The sequence below is a fragment of the Gavia stellata genome, chromosome 5 (assembly GCF_030936135.1).
Source record: "Gavia stellata isolate bGavSte3 chromosome 5, bGavSte3.hap2, whole genome shotgun sequence".
NCBI classification, from domain to species: domain Eukaryota; kingdom Metazoa; phylum Chordata; class Aves; order Gaviiformes; family Gaviidae; genus Gavia; species Gavia stellata.
This window is the reverse complement of record NC_082598.1, coordinates 19347282-19363613: the sequence shown is the minus strand read 5'-3', so window position 1 is coordinate 19363613 and position 16332 is coordinate 19347282. Positions and strand designations below refer to the sequence as shown.

Sequence of the window (16332 nt, the reverse complement as noted above, 5' to 3'; positions counted from 1 at the left end):
GATTTTTTTGAACCTTATCCAAGGAAAGGAAGAAAACCGAGCCCTTGGCATTAATTGTTTCCAACTGTGTGGGGGACAGTACCACACCAGACAGGATTAAATTTGTTGCAATTGTTCCCCTGCTCATTTTTGCTGCAATAGAGGCGCTGTTTTTCTAATGTAAATTCCTTCTTAGACGGTAAATTATTAAGGGTTTTGAAGAGTAATTCCTTAACCATGAATAGCATTGTGTGCCGCATGTGACAATGCCAGTGTTGCAAACTGTTGTAGGTAGGCCAGTGGCTGTGACTGGTGTGAGATACCAGTTCAGTCCTGTGGTTAGTATTCGTGTATTTCAGCGCTAATATTTGCCATGGAAAATACTCTTTTTAGCAAATATTGCTGAAGTGAGAAACCGTCAAAAATAATGGGCTTGATTTTCCTTCTGCTTCTCAAGCTGTTCTTCCCAATTTTTGTTTCCCAAGTAAGCCCCCATAACAAGCCTTGAAGAATTTGAGACAGCATGTTTGGGTTTTTGTTTCAATTCCAAAAAAAAGGATTCTTAATGCACTGCTGTGTAAAATGCTATGTATTACTTGCCACATGCAACAGTCTGTGTCTCATAGTACTGCGGCAGTCATTTACCCGAGAAACTAACGGAGAAGTTGGCAAGTCACCCCGTCAGACCCTGCTCTCCAGCACCATTAGAGAAAGGCACAGCTCGAGGAGGTCGAGGGGTGATCTCGCTCCGCCTGTCCGTGGATACACCTTCCTAACGGCGGCGGTTTCAGCCCCAGCCCTCCTCCGAGCGTCTCCCCCGACGCCGCTGACGGGCCCGTGCCCTCCCTCGGTGCCCGCCGCGCGTCCCGCTCCCCGCGTTTCCCAGGCAACGGGCTCTCCGCACCGACGCTGCCTCCCGCCGCGCGGCCCGGGGAGCGGGAGCGGCTCCTGCCCAGATGTGCCGCCGGCGCTGCCGGCGCGGCGTTTTTCCCGGGGCCGTTTCCCGGGTGACCTCGGGGGGCCCTGGGGCGGCCGGCCCCCCGCTGCCCGCGCGGCTGCCTGGCTGTGCCGCAGCGGGCGGTCCCGGCAGGCCGGAGTTGGTCCGCCTGCCTCCCCTGGCCTCTGCTTGGCGAGGCAGGGTGTATTCCCTGCCGCTCCCCTCCCGCTCGCCCCCTTCCCTCGCAGGAGCCTTCTGCGCCTAGTTTAATGGCTTTGCAAAGAAAGCCAGGCAGAAGAGCACTTGTCTCAGTGGCGGTGGCCAGACCATGACCTAACTCATCATGAACTTGGAAGGGCTTGAAATGATAGCAGTTTTGATCGTGATTGTGCTCTTTGTTAAAGTGTTGGAACAGTTTGGGCTGATTGAAGCAGGTTTAGAAGGTAAGGGAGTGCTTTTCAGTGCCTTGTCATTTTTCTGTTCTGGTTATTCTCTTGCGGCGAGGCAAGGGGCACCTGTAAACTGGATGTAAGACGCTACCTGAGCCACCTGGAGAGCGACGTGCACATCAGTGGCTGGGTGGTGTTGATGTTAAAGCTGTGCCGATTTTCTTTCGCAGGAAGAATAAACTGGTATCCTGAATACTGCAAGTCTAAACTTAGACGTTACGCAGGGATAAATACCTTAAAATCTGAATCTCTTATTCCTGTTTTAAATCTGTGAATTTGAAGTAGTAGAGGGCAAAGCAGATTTCAGGATGTTAACGTGCAAATACAGTTATATTGCTTTAAAATTGCCTTGTAATCTATTCCAAATTGTTTTGTATTCTAGTCATGTTAACATCATCTGTACTGGGATTGTTATAATACCAAGATATATATTTTATAGTATTCAAAAACCTGTTGAATATTTAATTTACTGTTAATATTTTAAAATGTGCTCGAGGAAGAAGAACTACAATACTCAGATTCAAAATAAGCAACTTGAACATTCACGTAGGGTAATCTAGTGCAAGTTTTATTGCTTGATGCTTTGTTTATCTTAGATCACCTCCTTTCTTCTTAGCAATGTTGTTTGTGTATAAAGTAGTAAAAATGAAAAAAGAGAAGCTTACTGTCTTTTAAATGTGCTTTTTATTTGTAAAAGCTAGCAGAATATTGATTATTTTTACCTTATTTCTAAAAGTGCTGTTATTCTTACCATATGAAAAGTTGGTTTAAAAAAACACTGATTGTAGCATGGTTGATAACGTAATGATATTCATTGCATCCCGGTGTTTTATTAGGTTCCAGGCTGAAATGGTCTGTTTCTCAAACACCGAAGAAATATTGTGTTCTCAAATCTTCCTGTAAGCTAGCATTTGAGTACAGTGTATATACTTATGCCTATGAAAATGGGAACTTTGTTGACTGAGAGATTGTGGTTTCATATGTTAACGAATAAGAATATAAGCAAAATTTGCTCCTATGAAAAGGTCTAAGGTAACCATGTTTATGTAACCCTTTGAAGAAATGTAGTGATTTTAAATAAGGACGTTCACTCAACTGTTTCTCTGTCTCTGTTGCTGTCTTGTGTGGACTTGCTAGTATTGATTACAGAATCTGAAAACCCTGCAGGGACTGACGAAAATGTGTTATCAAGCCCGTTTTTATAAAGAATTTATGTATCCATTAGAGTTCATTATTTTGAGTTTAAATGACAACGGAGAGATTGCCTTCAAATGTATGAAATTCTACTTTTCTTTTTGTTTTGTGTTCAGTTGTAAATAGAAATGTCAATCAACTTGAGAAATGTTATGACAAAAGTTATCTCCAGCATTAGAGGCTGCAGAGATTCAGAAAAAAAGGCAGTATTTACTTTTCAGGTTGGTCGGCAGGTTTGTGTGTGCTCTGTCGAGTCTGATGATTGTCACATCTGGTCAAGTTCCCTGGCAAAATTTAGCACTTGATTGTTGTCTGTGCTTGTTTTTATGGCTGTGGAAGCTGATAATGGAAAGACAGTTAGAAATATAGTAAAGCTGCCTGTAAGTGGTTGTAAGATTTCTGTAAGAAATAAGTTTCTCGTGCAGCTGCCTGTTTTGTCTGCCTCACTGGCCAGAAAACTGGCAGTCTGCATGTGCATGGAGTTTTAAAGTTTTTTCTCACCTAGTGCAGGACAGATTTCCAGCATGCCAGCTAGCTGAAACCACAGGAAGACATACAGGCCCCGTTCCGCTGTGGTGTTCAACTGCTGTGGATGAGATAAAAGGCATGTTACATGGGAATCAAGTAATAGATACAAACAATGATGTATGAAAATAGGGCTTAGCTAAATTGCACAGACCTACGAATTTGTTTTCTCGTAGTTCAGGCACAGGGCAGGTTTATTCCCCACTTTTATCTTAAACTTAAGAATTCAAGATCTGCATTGCTAACAATAGAAAAAAAGGTTTATACACTTTTACTAGGGAGTTGAAAGAATTGTTATTATTTTAAGTATCAAGGCTATTCATTTCCACCCATGAATGAAAAGTACATGCATCATAAAATTGTGCAAATATAAGAGATGTTTTTATGTAGAATGTTAAGAAAAAATGAATTTTACAAGTGTATTCAGACTATCCATGTGCTTTTCCAGAAATGAGTGATTTGAAGAAGTTGGTCGCAGTTTTCTGAAAATGTTGGTTGTTATAAGGACATTTGCAGTTGTCTGGTTTTGAATAGGTTATATTCTTTTTTTTTCTCAAAGGTTAGTATGTCCCAATGAAACCTTTTTGCATGTTTCATACAAATGCATAGTTTATGGCTTATAAAACACATCCTACGTCTATCTGGAAATCATCCACAGATTCAGTAAAAATCTGTAACACAGTGCACCCAAAGCAGGATGCTATATCTGAACTCTCTAAATCATACTGAAGCTTTGGTAGAAATCTGGGTTTCAGAATTAGTCCCTATCGTGGTAACAAAAGCTTGAAGCTAACTTATTTTCCTCCCTACACTGGTTTATCATGATTCCGAACTTTGTGAACGACTTCCACATTAATTTGGAAGAATCATGGGCAATTTATTTAAATCAATAGCAAAATCTCATTTTCCTCTTTTCAGTGTCATAATAACTCTCATAAGTGTAAGTAATGTTCTGCTTTCTTCAGACTCTTCAATACAAATCATGTGTCTAATAATAATATGCAATTATTTTTTTATTATTTATGAAAAGAATAAAATATTTTCAGAATAAAAATTCTATATACTTGCTTATACTTATTTTCTGATGTACTGCACGCACTTAGATAACAGTATGCTTTCTGTGGTTTTGCCCAGTTGCCTTCAATTGCTGAGTGATTCTGTTGTTGTTGTTGTAGAAGTGTTTTCAAATAGATGTTTTTAATATTGTATGACAGCTCTTAAAGTGATAAGTAGCAGAATAGATTTATACACTTTTGTAGCTTGTGGGTTGCAGACACTTTATCTCTAGGTTAAATATTATTTTATGATGTATTGCACTCACTTAGGTAACAGTATGCTTTCTGTGGTTTTGCCTAGTTGCCTGTAACTGCTGAGTGGTTTTGCTGTTGTTATAAAAGTATTTTCAAATAGAGGTTTTTAATATTGTATGACAGCTCCAAAAGTGATAAGAAGCAGAACAGATTTATTCACTCTCATGGATTGCACAGACTTTGTCTCTAGGTTAAATATTTAACTCTTCAAGAATTAGGTTATGCCCTCCTTAATAAACTTTACTGATTTTTTAAAACAGTAATGTATTAGGTGTAAGGAGTAATGTATTGATACCTAATGAGGAAAGTTTGTTCACACCTAGATATAGATTTAAATTTAATCATATTTCTTGTATGCCAAGTTTTTCCAATAGTCATTCACAATTAAAATGAGATACAAGAACTGATACTAGTACTTTTCTGAAAAGATTGTGATCTTCATATATAAGTATCATATGAACTTGATCAAGGTATGGAAGAGGTTTTGCATGTGAATACCTTCCTTGTAGGTCAGTTATTCTGGGTAAATTGTTGGAGACAGAGTGATTGAAGCATCATGAAATCAGCCCTTTCCTAAGTTAAAATGGTTTTGTCCTAACATTTCTTGGGAAACTTGGATTGATTTTCAAAAGCTAAATCACTTATTAATTAAATAAACAGCAGAATAAACTTCTCTTCATCAATGTAAGCATTGAAACCTACACCATTAGGGGTAAGGTTCAGAGAAGAAATGTGAAGGATATGAGTGATCAAAAATATTTACCTAAGAATACCCTATTTGTTAGGAAATAGTCTTATAGCAGTTAGTACCTCTAACAGGAAAAAAATGGCATAGAATTAATCACATATGTTACTGTGAAATGTGGATTCCATGTTTCTATATTATTGTTATCTACCTAATCTCCTTGCTTAGGAGCCCTGAGAGTGGTGGCAGGAGAACTTTAGAGCTAAAATTGTAATAATTGAGTTAAATTACTGAAACATTTGATTTCTCTAAAATGTCAAAGTAGCTTCTAATCCCATTTTAATAATCCTGGCTATTGACAACTTCCCGTTCAACAGAGCAAAACCATGGACACATAGGGAGTTGCTGGTGATATTTACAACTGTTTTTGACAAGGACTGGATATGACTGGAAACAAGGCTGAAGTTACTTGTGGTTGCTCTGAAATTAGCAGCCACTGAAGCTCTTTTGTCATCCAGGCTATAATCTGCTGGGAATTTCAACATTTCCACAGTGATGTCTCTCTTCACAGTGGTGTTTGTGGATGGAAACAGAGGAATATTCATGTCAAAGGATTCATAATCACTAGCACTTCATACTAGAAATAGCTTGTAATAAATATAGGGGCTTTTCTGCCATTTTCTTAAGATCAGTCTTGATGTCAAAGAGAGTTATGCACAGAATTATGAAGAACAAAAGCAATCATGGACCAATATGTGAAATGATTAGTTGGAGCTGACAGTGTGCAAAAGGAAAAGAGATGATAGGAATTTTAATATTAACAATTTCAGGCATTGCTTAGAAGTAATTTGTTCAATTAAGTCTTCATGTATAACAAGATAAATTGAATTAAAACAGCTGTTGAAACAACTACTCAGATGTGGGTGAGTGAGCAGTAGATAGAAATCTTCAACATGGAACTCCAGTGAAGTTTTCCTTGATTAAATATTTCTGCTCAAACAGCACTAGCAAGTCATTTGTAGACAGTGGCATGTTGATTTGGAGCTAGCGCATGTGAGCACCTGACCAGGTTGTGCATCCTGCATGACTGGTCAGCAGGCCACTACCGGGCAGAAGTAGTAAGAGGAAAGCTCTTCCCTGTCTGTTTTTTTCATGCTAGAAGGCTCAAGTTCTGGATCTAGTTTTGGAAAACACAAATAGGCAGGTAAGAGAAGAAACTTGCTAGCCAAGGGTATTAGTAATAGGTCCCTTCAGCCCTTAGTTGCCTGCTTTAATCAGTGTGAAGTCTCCGAATCATCTTCTGAAGGCTGGTCCATTGTTGCTGAAAAACCTTCTAGTGTTCCCAGGTCAGTGTCTGCTGAAGAGCTGCTTTTCTCAAGACTAATTGTCACTCCCGATGATAACGTGCTTGTCTAGTGCTTTACATCCACAGAGATCAAAGTGGGTAAATACTATAACTGCAAATGAAGAGATGTCAAAGAAATAGATGGATAAAGAGCACTCCACTCTGAGTTATGAATACAATACCTTTTGCAAACTTACTAGTCTATAATGAACCTATTTTTAAAAAAGAACAAAAATATTAGACCCAAGTAAGTTGGGGGTTGATCAGAGAACTCTCAACTTTCCTCTGTGGTGAATAGTTGTGATGCAGTTCATGAACACAAGGGTCTCATTCCTGTTGCAGTTTGGTTATTATGTCATATAGAATGGGACTTTGAGTAAATGGAAATTGTCTCATCTACTGTGAAATGGAAGAATACTATAACCTTATTGCTCAGTTTTACTCTTTTGTAATTTTAGGTGATAACCTAGAGAATTTTATGACAATAACCTGGGTATGAGAAAGAGATAGGATTCTGGTCTGTTTTGTCTCCCCCAAAGAGACAACTTCTGATATTTACTTCCCCTACTTTCTACTGGCTACTCAATACAGATTTTATATTTTAAAAGTATCTGTTTTATTTGTTTACTTTGAATATGTAAATGCTACATTCCTACTGTCAAAAAGCCACCATAAGCAAAGGAAAATTATATACTGCACAGTGTTTGCCTATCACTGTAAATGCCTTTACTTTTACGTATTCTCCACAAGGCTGAATTCCCTTTTAATGAAAATCTATAAATGCCTTCTAGTTACATTTATTGACTCTCTTTTTTCACTTTTTCACTATCTTAGCTATCAGTAAATGGGAGTGTTACAAATTGAAATATGCACAATTTCTACCAAGCTTTAAGAACTTTTATTACTTTTCAGTACTTAAGGCTGAAATAGCAAAAAAAATCTATGTCTTTTTTAATTATCAAAAAACAATAAAACTTAAATTGATGTTATGGGGTTTTTTTAAGCAAGATATTTAGAGCTAATTAGTTTCATGGTCAGCTGAGTAGAGGAGTAAACATTTTCTAAGAACACAGTTTTGTCAGTGATCGGGGGAAAATGGCATACTGAACTTTGTAGGCAGAAGAAAATAACCTAGTGAAATCAGGTGCACCCATTCTGTTTAGAAATATATTAGTGCTAATAATACTTACTGCACTTTTTTTTCTGCAGAATTCAAAATGCTTTACAACAGTAAATAGAATTATCTCCTGATGTATGCAAGTATATCAGGAAAATAAAGCCAGACAGTAGTAAATTTCACAAGTTGATACATGAAGTAAAAAGGAGTTGTCAGATCATGTGCTTTAAATTCCTGTATGCCACAGGGCAATAACTTTCATCCATTGGCTTTTTTGATGAACCCCACAGCATGTTTTGACTAAACTCATATTAATTATGTTGCATGTTTGACATTCACGGATAACCTGTGCAATGGCATCAATAGTCAAGTCCACCCCTCGATCACGAGCCCGTTTGTATGTTGCATCCCTTCCTAAATGTCCTGATGTGTCATGGGCCCATTGAGCTATAAATAGCTCACCCTTATGTTCCCAATCCAGATCCACCTGAGCCACTTCAATTCTAGCAGCCTGGTCCACCCGCTCATTGTTTCGATGTTCTTCAGTGGCACGACTCTTGGGTATGTGAGCATCTACTTGACATACTTTTACATCCAGGTTGTCTACCTGAGCGGCAATATCTTGCCTTAATTCAGCAGCCCAGATGGGTTTACCTCTGCATTGCCAGTTGCTCTGCTTCCATTGCTGTAGCCACCCCCACAGAGCATTTGCCACCATCCATGAGTCAGTATAGAGAGAAAGTAGTGGCTATTTTTCTCATTTAGCAATATCTAAAGCCAGCTGAATGGCTTTCACCTCTGCAAACTGACTCAATTGACCTTGTCCTTCAGCAGTTTCTGCGACTTGTCATGTAGGACTCCACACAGCAGCTTTCCACCTTTGATGTTTTCCCACAATACGACAGGATCCGTCTGTAAACAGGGCACATTGCTTCTCATTTTCTGATAATTTATTATACAGAGGGGCCTCTTCAGCATGAGTCACCTCCTCTGGTGACACTCTGAATTTCGGCCCTCTGGCCAGTCCATGATCACTTCCAGGATTCCCGGGCAGTCGAGGTTTCGTATGCGAGTCCATTGCGTTATCAGTGCGACCCGCTTACTCCATGTAGCATCAGTTGCATGATGTGTAGAGTGGACCTACACTATTTCTGAAGTGGCTTGAACTCCTTCATATGCTGCTAATATTTCTTTTTCAGTTGTAGTGTAACAGACTTCAGATCCCTTATATCCCCGGCTCCAAAACCCTAGAGGTTGAACTCGAGTCTCTCCGGGTGCTTTCTGCCAGAGGCTCCAGGTGGGCCCGTTATCCCCAGCTGAGGTGTAAAGCACATTTTTCACATCTTGTCCTGTCCGGACTGGCCCAAGTGCTACTGCAAGAACTGTCTCCTGTTTAATTTGTTCAAAGGCTTGCTGCTGCTCAGGGCCCCATTCAAAGTCGTTCTTCTTCCGGGTCACTCGACAGAGAGGGCTTACGATCAGACTATAACCTGGAATATGCATTCTCCAGAAACCCACGACACCTAAGAAAGCTCATGTTTCTTTTTTGTTAGTTGGTGGAGACATAGCTGTTATTTTATTGATCACATCCATTGGGATATGATGATGTCCATCTGGCCATTTTATTCCTAAAAACTGAATTTCCTGTGCAGGCCCTTTGACCTTACTTTGTTTTATAGCAAAACCAGCTTTCAGGAGAATCTGGATTATTCTTCTCCCCTTCTCAAACACTTCCTCCGCTGTCTTGCCCCACACAATGATGTCATCAATATACTGCAGGTGTTCAGGAGCTTCACCTTGTTCCAGCGCAGTCTGTATCAATCCATGACAAATGGTAGGACTATGTTTCCACCCCTGGGGCAGTCAATTCCAGGTGTACTGGATACCCCTCCATGTGAAAGCAAATTGTGGCCTGCACTCAACTGCCAGAGGGATTGAGAAAAACACGTTGGCGGTATCTGTTGTTGCATACCATTTGGCAGCCTTTGACTCCAGTTCATATTGAAGTTCTAGCATGTCTGGTACAGCAGCACTCAGTGGCAGTGTGACTTTGTTCAGGCCTCGATAGTCCACTGTTAGCCTTCACTCTCCGTTAGATTTTTGCACTGGCCATATGGGACTATTAAAGGGTGAATGAGTCTTACTGATCATTCCTTGACTCTCCAGCTGACGGATCAACTTATGGATGGGAACCGGGGAGTCTCGATTGGTGCGATAATGTCGCCGGTGCACTGTCATAGTAGCAATTGGCACCTGCTGTTCTTTAACCCACAGTAACCCCATCACAGATGGATCCTCTGAGAGACCAGGCAAGCCGACAGCTGTTTAGTCTTCTCCATACTCAAGGCAGCTATACCAAAAGCCCACCGGTATCCTTTTGGGTGTCTGAAGTACCCTCTCCTGAGATAGTCTATGCCAAGGGTGCATGGAGCCTCTGGACCAGTCACAATAGGGTGCTTTTGCCACTCATTCCCAGTTAGGCTTACTTCAGCCTCCAACACAGACAGTTCTTGGGATCCCCCTGTCACTCCAGAAATACAGATGGATTCTGCCCCCTTGTCAGCTGATGGAATTAGACTACACTGTACACTAGTGTCAGCTAGAGCTTCACACTCCCGTGGGGCTGATGTGCCAGGCCATCGAATCCACACAGTCCAGTAAACCCGATTGTCCCTTTCCTCTGCCTGACCAAAGGCAGAGCCCCTCTATTCCTGGTCTGAGTCTTCATTACTTGGTTTTTGTAAGTAAGAGCAAAACGGAAATCACTTCATCAGGATCAAAAGTACCATCAGCCCTTCTACGCTGCCCAACAGACACTGGAGCAGTAATTTTCCTGGATGGAGGCCTTTTGCCTGTTTTTTTTCCTTGCAGCTCCTGTACCCGAGCTTCTAGTCTCCAGGTAGGTTGACCATCCCACTTCCTCATGTCCTCCCCCTGGTCACACAGGAAGAACCACAGGGTTGCACATGGTGTGCGCCACCGGTACCCTTTCCCTTGAACAGAAAAATGCTGACTCTTAATAGTTGAGGCCTTAGTTGGAGTGCGTGAGGAAAACCTACCCTTCTCAGCTTGCTCAAACACTTTTTATGTGAGTCTGTGTCTGTCCACAGCCAAGGCACACATGGAGGGAGCAAGATTATCTTCGTATTCTCGGAGTTGTCTGGCCAGTTCATCTATAGTTGGTGCCTCCGTGTCTGTCCAGCTCATTATTGCCAGGGTGTGGGTGTATGACGTTGCTGCATTTCGTACGAACTTTCGCCATATGGACCGTGTGCACCGGATTTCATCCAGGTCTTTGGATGCCTGGTCATTATAGATCACCTCCAATACGACTAATTCCCTCAGATACTGGCTGCCTCCCTCAGTGTCAGTCCATTTGCTTTGGGAATTTGCAAGTTCTTCCTTGAAGGGGTACCTGTCCTTCACACTTGACAGAAGTCGCCGCCAAAGACTGAGGACTTCTGCCTTTTTTGCAATCCCTTTGTCAATGGCCTTATCCTTAGCAAGGGATCCCACCTGCTGAACTTCCTTACCCTCTAATTCCTGACTACTGCCCCAATATCCCAGCATCGAAGTAACCAGCTGAGAATTAGCTCATCTAGTTGACAGCTAAAATCTTTTTGTGTATCTCGCAGCTCACCTAGGGATAGGGATCAGGTGGTTTGTCTCATTTATGATTTCAGTCTCTTCCTCCTCCTGTTCTTGTGACTGCTCTGCCATAGAACAGGCTGCCTTTTCCAATTCTTTCTCCTGCTCCCTCTTAGGAGAAGCTTCTTCATCCCTTACTAAACGAACTGACTTCCGCTTCCACTGTTTCTTTTTAGTTATTGGGGCGACTGATACAGTGCCTGGTTTAGCCACAGTTTCTGTTGGTTTGTTTTCCCTCTCTTCTCCCTGAGGGTGCTGCATAATGTCGAGCAGTGTTTGGTAGATGGTGGCCAGGGCCCAGCACAGTGCAGTAAGTTGTGCCTCTTTGGAGTAGCCACGGCATTTTTTTTTTTTCAAACATTCAATCACTTCATCAGGATCCTATAGTTGTTCAGGAGTGAAGTTCCAGACCATTGGAGGTGAGAAGTCCTCTAGATACCTGCCCATATTCTCCCACATGCCGTGCCACCCATGACCATACTCTCACGGAGCCTGGGTCATATTCCTAAATTGCTTGTTAACCTTAGACGAAACCAAAGCAATATTTCTAAGAAATACCAATAGAAGTATTTTAACTCCCCAAGGATGTTCAAGATACTGAGAAGTTATTGTAACAAAGGAGAAAACGTCACAGAAGAAGGTAGCAAGGGTACCGTTCTGTACTTCCTTCACAAAGAACCTCTCAGAGGAAGAAGTATAAGTGTTAATTGTCTCCATGAGATGGTACCCAAAGTACAGTAACGGCTTCAATTCAGAGAGCAAATACCAGATTAAGCTCAAGGTTAGTGTTATAATAACAAATCTCTCAGGCAAAACATCACTAATCACTACAGAACACAGCAAACTGCAAAAGCCAACACCAATCTTTAACAGGTACAGCAAAAAAAAAGAGCATGGTGCAGATCAGATAAACTAACGTCAAGAACAGATGAACCAATATCGTGACCTGGAAATGTTAACAGATATAAATCCCTTCTAATATGCTCTGGTCAATCTGTTATTATCTGAAACCCTTTGAGCCCCACGTTGGGCACCAAAAAGGACTGTTGTAGTTTAACCCCAGCCAGCAAATAAGCACCACACAGCCGCTCGCTCACTCCCCCCCTGCCCCAGTGGGATGGGGGAGAGACTCGGAAAAGTAAAAGTGAGAAAGCTCATGGATTGAGATAAGAACAGTTTAATAAATGAAATGAAATAAAATATAATAATAATAATAATAATAATAATAATTATAATAATAAAAATTTTAATGAAAATGAAAATAACAAAAAAAAAAGATAAATAAAACACAAGAAAGACAAGTGATGCAAATTAAAGCAATTGCTCACCACCCTCCGACCGATGCCCAGCCTGTCCCTTAGCAATGGTCTCCCGGCCAGCTTTCCCCCTAGTTTATATACTGAGCATGACGTCATATGGTATGGAATATCCCTTTGGTCAGTTGGGGTCAGCTGTCCCGGCTGTGTCCCTTCCCAAATTCTTGTGCACCCCCAGCCTACTCGCTGGTGGGGTGGTGTGAGGAGCAGAAAAGGCCTTAAGTCTGTGTAAGCACTGCTCAGCAGTAACTAAAACATCCCTGCTTTATCAACACTTTCCAACACAAATCCAAAACACAGCCCCGCACTAGCTACTCCGAAGAAAATTAACTCTATCCCAGCCAAAACCAGCACAACCATGAAATGTGTTTGGTGAAAGGAGAGACCAAATGAATACAAGTGATCTTTTTTTATTTGGGACCTATCCATTAAGGTCAGTGATATTCTCAAATTGTGAGTTACAGGCTTTCTAAAGTTAGGTGGGGTCAATCTAAATTCTTAACATGTTCTGAAGATGACAAGAGAAGAAAGAGTAATTGCTTCATTTCACAATTTCTTCCTTTTTTCTATTGTTAAAAAACAGTGTCTGATTCCAGTTTTTTCCCCTTATCTTCACCTAGTGAGTCATGTTTGTTTCTCTGCATCACTCCCAGATTTACCCTTCTTTTTAAGTAGGCAGTATATGTTTTCTGGCCATTAGCTCTGTGTCAGTCATTTGGTGTACGTCTCAGAAATCGGGAAGATCATCTGCACTTGCTATATTATCTCTATGATGGTATCCTGGTTAATATGCTTCCTTTTGTTCCTAATGCATTTTAGAAGTAACCAACCCAAATATAAACTCTAAAATTTTATCCCCAGCTCTTTAGGCTTTTCAATAATGGATTTTCTCTTTTGCTTTAGTTTCCTATGTAAATTTTTCTATACATCATAATTCATTCAGATTCCCTTTTTTCACATGTGTTCACTATTACTCTCACATTTGTAACTAATATAGCTACTATACCACAGAAGGAAAATGAGTTTTTAACCAAAACGTCTCTCTTTATTGCCAGATTGCAACATTTTGGCCCTCTAATGCATCTTCATATAGAATTCCTAATTTTTATATATTTTTCTGTCTGATTTTCCCATCAGTCAACTTTCCTTGAAATATTCCTCAGCTTCAGAAAGTCAGGCTTTTTGACACACCAAGGGTATATGGATTTCGATATATTATATACACACTCTCTGAATTCAGACTGCATTCATTTTGCTCACATACAATACAAAGAGATGCTCAACTTTGGCCCTTGTGCCCTTATGTTAACTTCTAGTCCAGTTTTGACCTCACAGATTTCTAGTTTGAGGATATTTAAAATATAACATATAATATTCAGCTCAATGTCTTTTTTATTAGAAAATAGTAACTCCAAATTTTAGGAACTTTATTTCATGTGGTTTCAAGCTGGTGTCTCCCTAACGTCACAGATTACATATATCATTGTATGCCGTAGTTTGATAGGATCACTGTGAAAACCCTTACTAGGTTTTGGTAGGTCCTTGCATTGTCGTGATTATGAGCTTTGCATTATGATTAACTCAATCTGCTAGTTGCTTTGGGTAATCTCTGACCAATACGCTATCTTCCTCCACTCAACTCTAAGACTCCATGATCTGATTCAGGTAGACCCATGTGGATCAACATCACAATAATGACATTAAAAATGGCTTATTTCCAGTTATTTTACCTTCTCATGCTCTCACTTGAGAGCAGTGAGAGCAACTAAGAAAAATTAGTTGAATATTCCTGTTTTTTTTTCAGTCGCCTGATTAAGTCAGTTAAATCTGCTAAATCATTTTAGTCCTATGTGTTCTTGTATCAAAGGTGAAAGATTAAGCAGCATCACTGGAAGTGCTGCTAGACAGCCTTATTATTTAGTATTATAGTTTGTATTTTCACATTGCTTTGTGGCCCCTTCCTGAATTCTCTGCCCAAATTCCTTCATATAAAATTAGAAATGATTGTATAAAACTTCTTATGGTTATGAAGAAGATCTTGTGATTTAGCTTTTTTTTTTTTTTAATAGGAGAGTTCTTCCTTTAGTTATCTGACCTATTTCTCTGTTAGCTATTGATGAATTGTTCAGCACCTGGTAGAAAATTCAGTCCAGCCAGACTGAATGCTGACTAAATCTAATGAGTCAGATGATTTAATCTGATACAACATCTCTGTTTTTGATTTCTGCAGTCATTTTCCCCAGTGGTATCTCTAGAAGTAATTTCTGATTGTAGTTGTCCAATCTTTATTTCTGGTAGCCCTTACTGTCATTTTCTGATAACACTACAGGACCATTAATATATATGCTTCTCCAGGCACATTTTCTTTTTGGATCAGTAGTCCAAAAATTATTCTTTAAACAGCCAAGATAAAACTTGGATCGTCCAAAGGAGGCCACAACAGCTATCTTCTCATTGTTGATAATATGTGAGATAGACAATGAAAGAAAAAGATATTAAATCAGAGATTAAATACCCATTTAATCAGATATTTATTTCCCAGTGGTTATATCAACGTTATTGTAGGAAATATTGCGTACTTTTACATAGAAGAAGAATGATTATAAGTTTAACACTCATTACTAACAACAAATTCTAATACTGAAAACTCCAATAAAATAAACCTGTACATCTGAAGCAGAAGAGAGAAAGGGTTATTAGAGAAATGAATTGTTTAGAACATTAAGGAAGTTATCTTCACTGGACATATGCATTATGATAATGCATAACACTCAGCAAATGTTGTAGGTACATCAGAATAGACTCTTGTATTCCAGGGTCTACCCCTACCTGGGGAAGGTTTGATAGGCAGGTATCAGCACAGACCTGATTCATCTCCTCTTTGCCTATACTTTGAGAAAATCTCACTTGGTTTCACCTTTTATGACAAACTTCACTTCCAAGTTGTATTTTCTATAAATAGCTTTATTTAAATATCCCTGTTGGAGGGGAGCAGGATTGGGTTACATAAAATCCCCCTGACTGTTTTTTTTGGGCCCTCTATTACCCTTTTCTGTCAGACTGACAACCTTTTGTGTTCAGCCATGGCTTGCTGTTGCAAAGGCAATCATTGATGGGATTGACCAAATATAAAGACATGAGTTTCTGTGCATGCATGTGATGAGAGGGGAGAGAAAAAGTTCTGGAGAAAGTCCTATTGACCCACAACTGAGAACTGTAAAGATATATTACTTTCAAGGTGAAGAAAAAGATGAGTCATGTGCAGTATGTAAGGAGTTTCACACCTCACAGTTGTATGAATATTTGCTGGAACACTTACAAAAAGAGATGCCTTTTGGACCCCTTACATCATCCACACTCACTGTCTCTCTGGCTTAGCAAAAATGAATAATTGATGAGACCTCTTTTTGTAGAAACTACTCTTCTAGCTGAGTCCTCAAGAATGCCATTTTTCTACTTAAACTATCTGATTTACATAAGAGGTTGTAAGAAATACCTATACTTTTGAATACTTCAACTCATAGGTTAGCATTGTGCCTATATTACAGTATTGTCAGAACTCTGTTGTTAACGAGATTAACATTTTCTTGAAAAACAGTCTGACTCCACCAATGCATTATGAGGACACATATTAAAACATTCTTATTACCTAGTTTACAAATATTTCAAAGCTAACATAATACATTTCAAGGTTAATTGCTACTATTATCTCCATTTAGAAAACCATATGCCCTCTCTTGTATTAAAGATAAATTATTATACAAGTATGTGTGTGTATATGCTGTATGCATTAGGACTACTGGAGTAATTTTATCCAAAACTTTCTT

The 16332-nt window shown here is 39.8% G+C and overlaps 1 protein-coding gene across 2 annotated transcripts in view; it reads left to right on the top strand.

Annotated features, from left to right (window-relative positions):
* The window catches only part of KCNIP4 (potassium voltage-gated channel interacting protein 4), a 361068-nt gene that overhangs the window by 123219 nt on the left and 221517 nt on the right, over positions 1-16332 (top strand). The window contains exon 1 of one of the 2 annotated variants that reach the window (XM_059817595.1): positions 1260-1359. The exons of the other annotated variant lie outside the window; for it this stretch is intronic. Within the exon in view, the coding sequence (XP_059673578.1) occupies positions 1260-1359 (100 nt within the window). Of the gene's footprint in view, positions 1-1259; positions 1360-16332 lie in introns of those variants that run through there. 2 annotated transcript variants of the gene reach the window in all.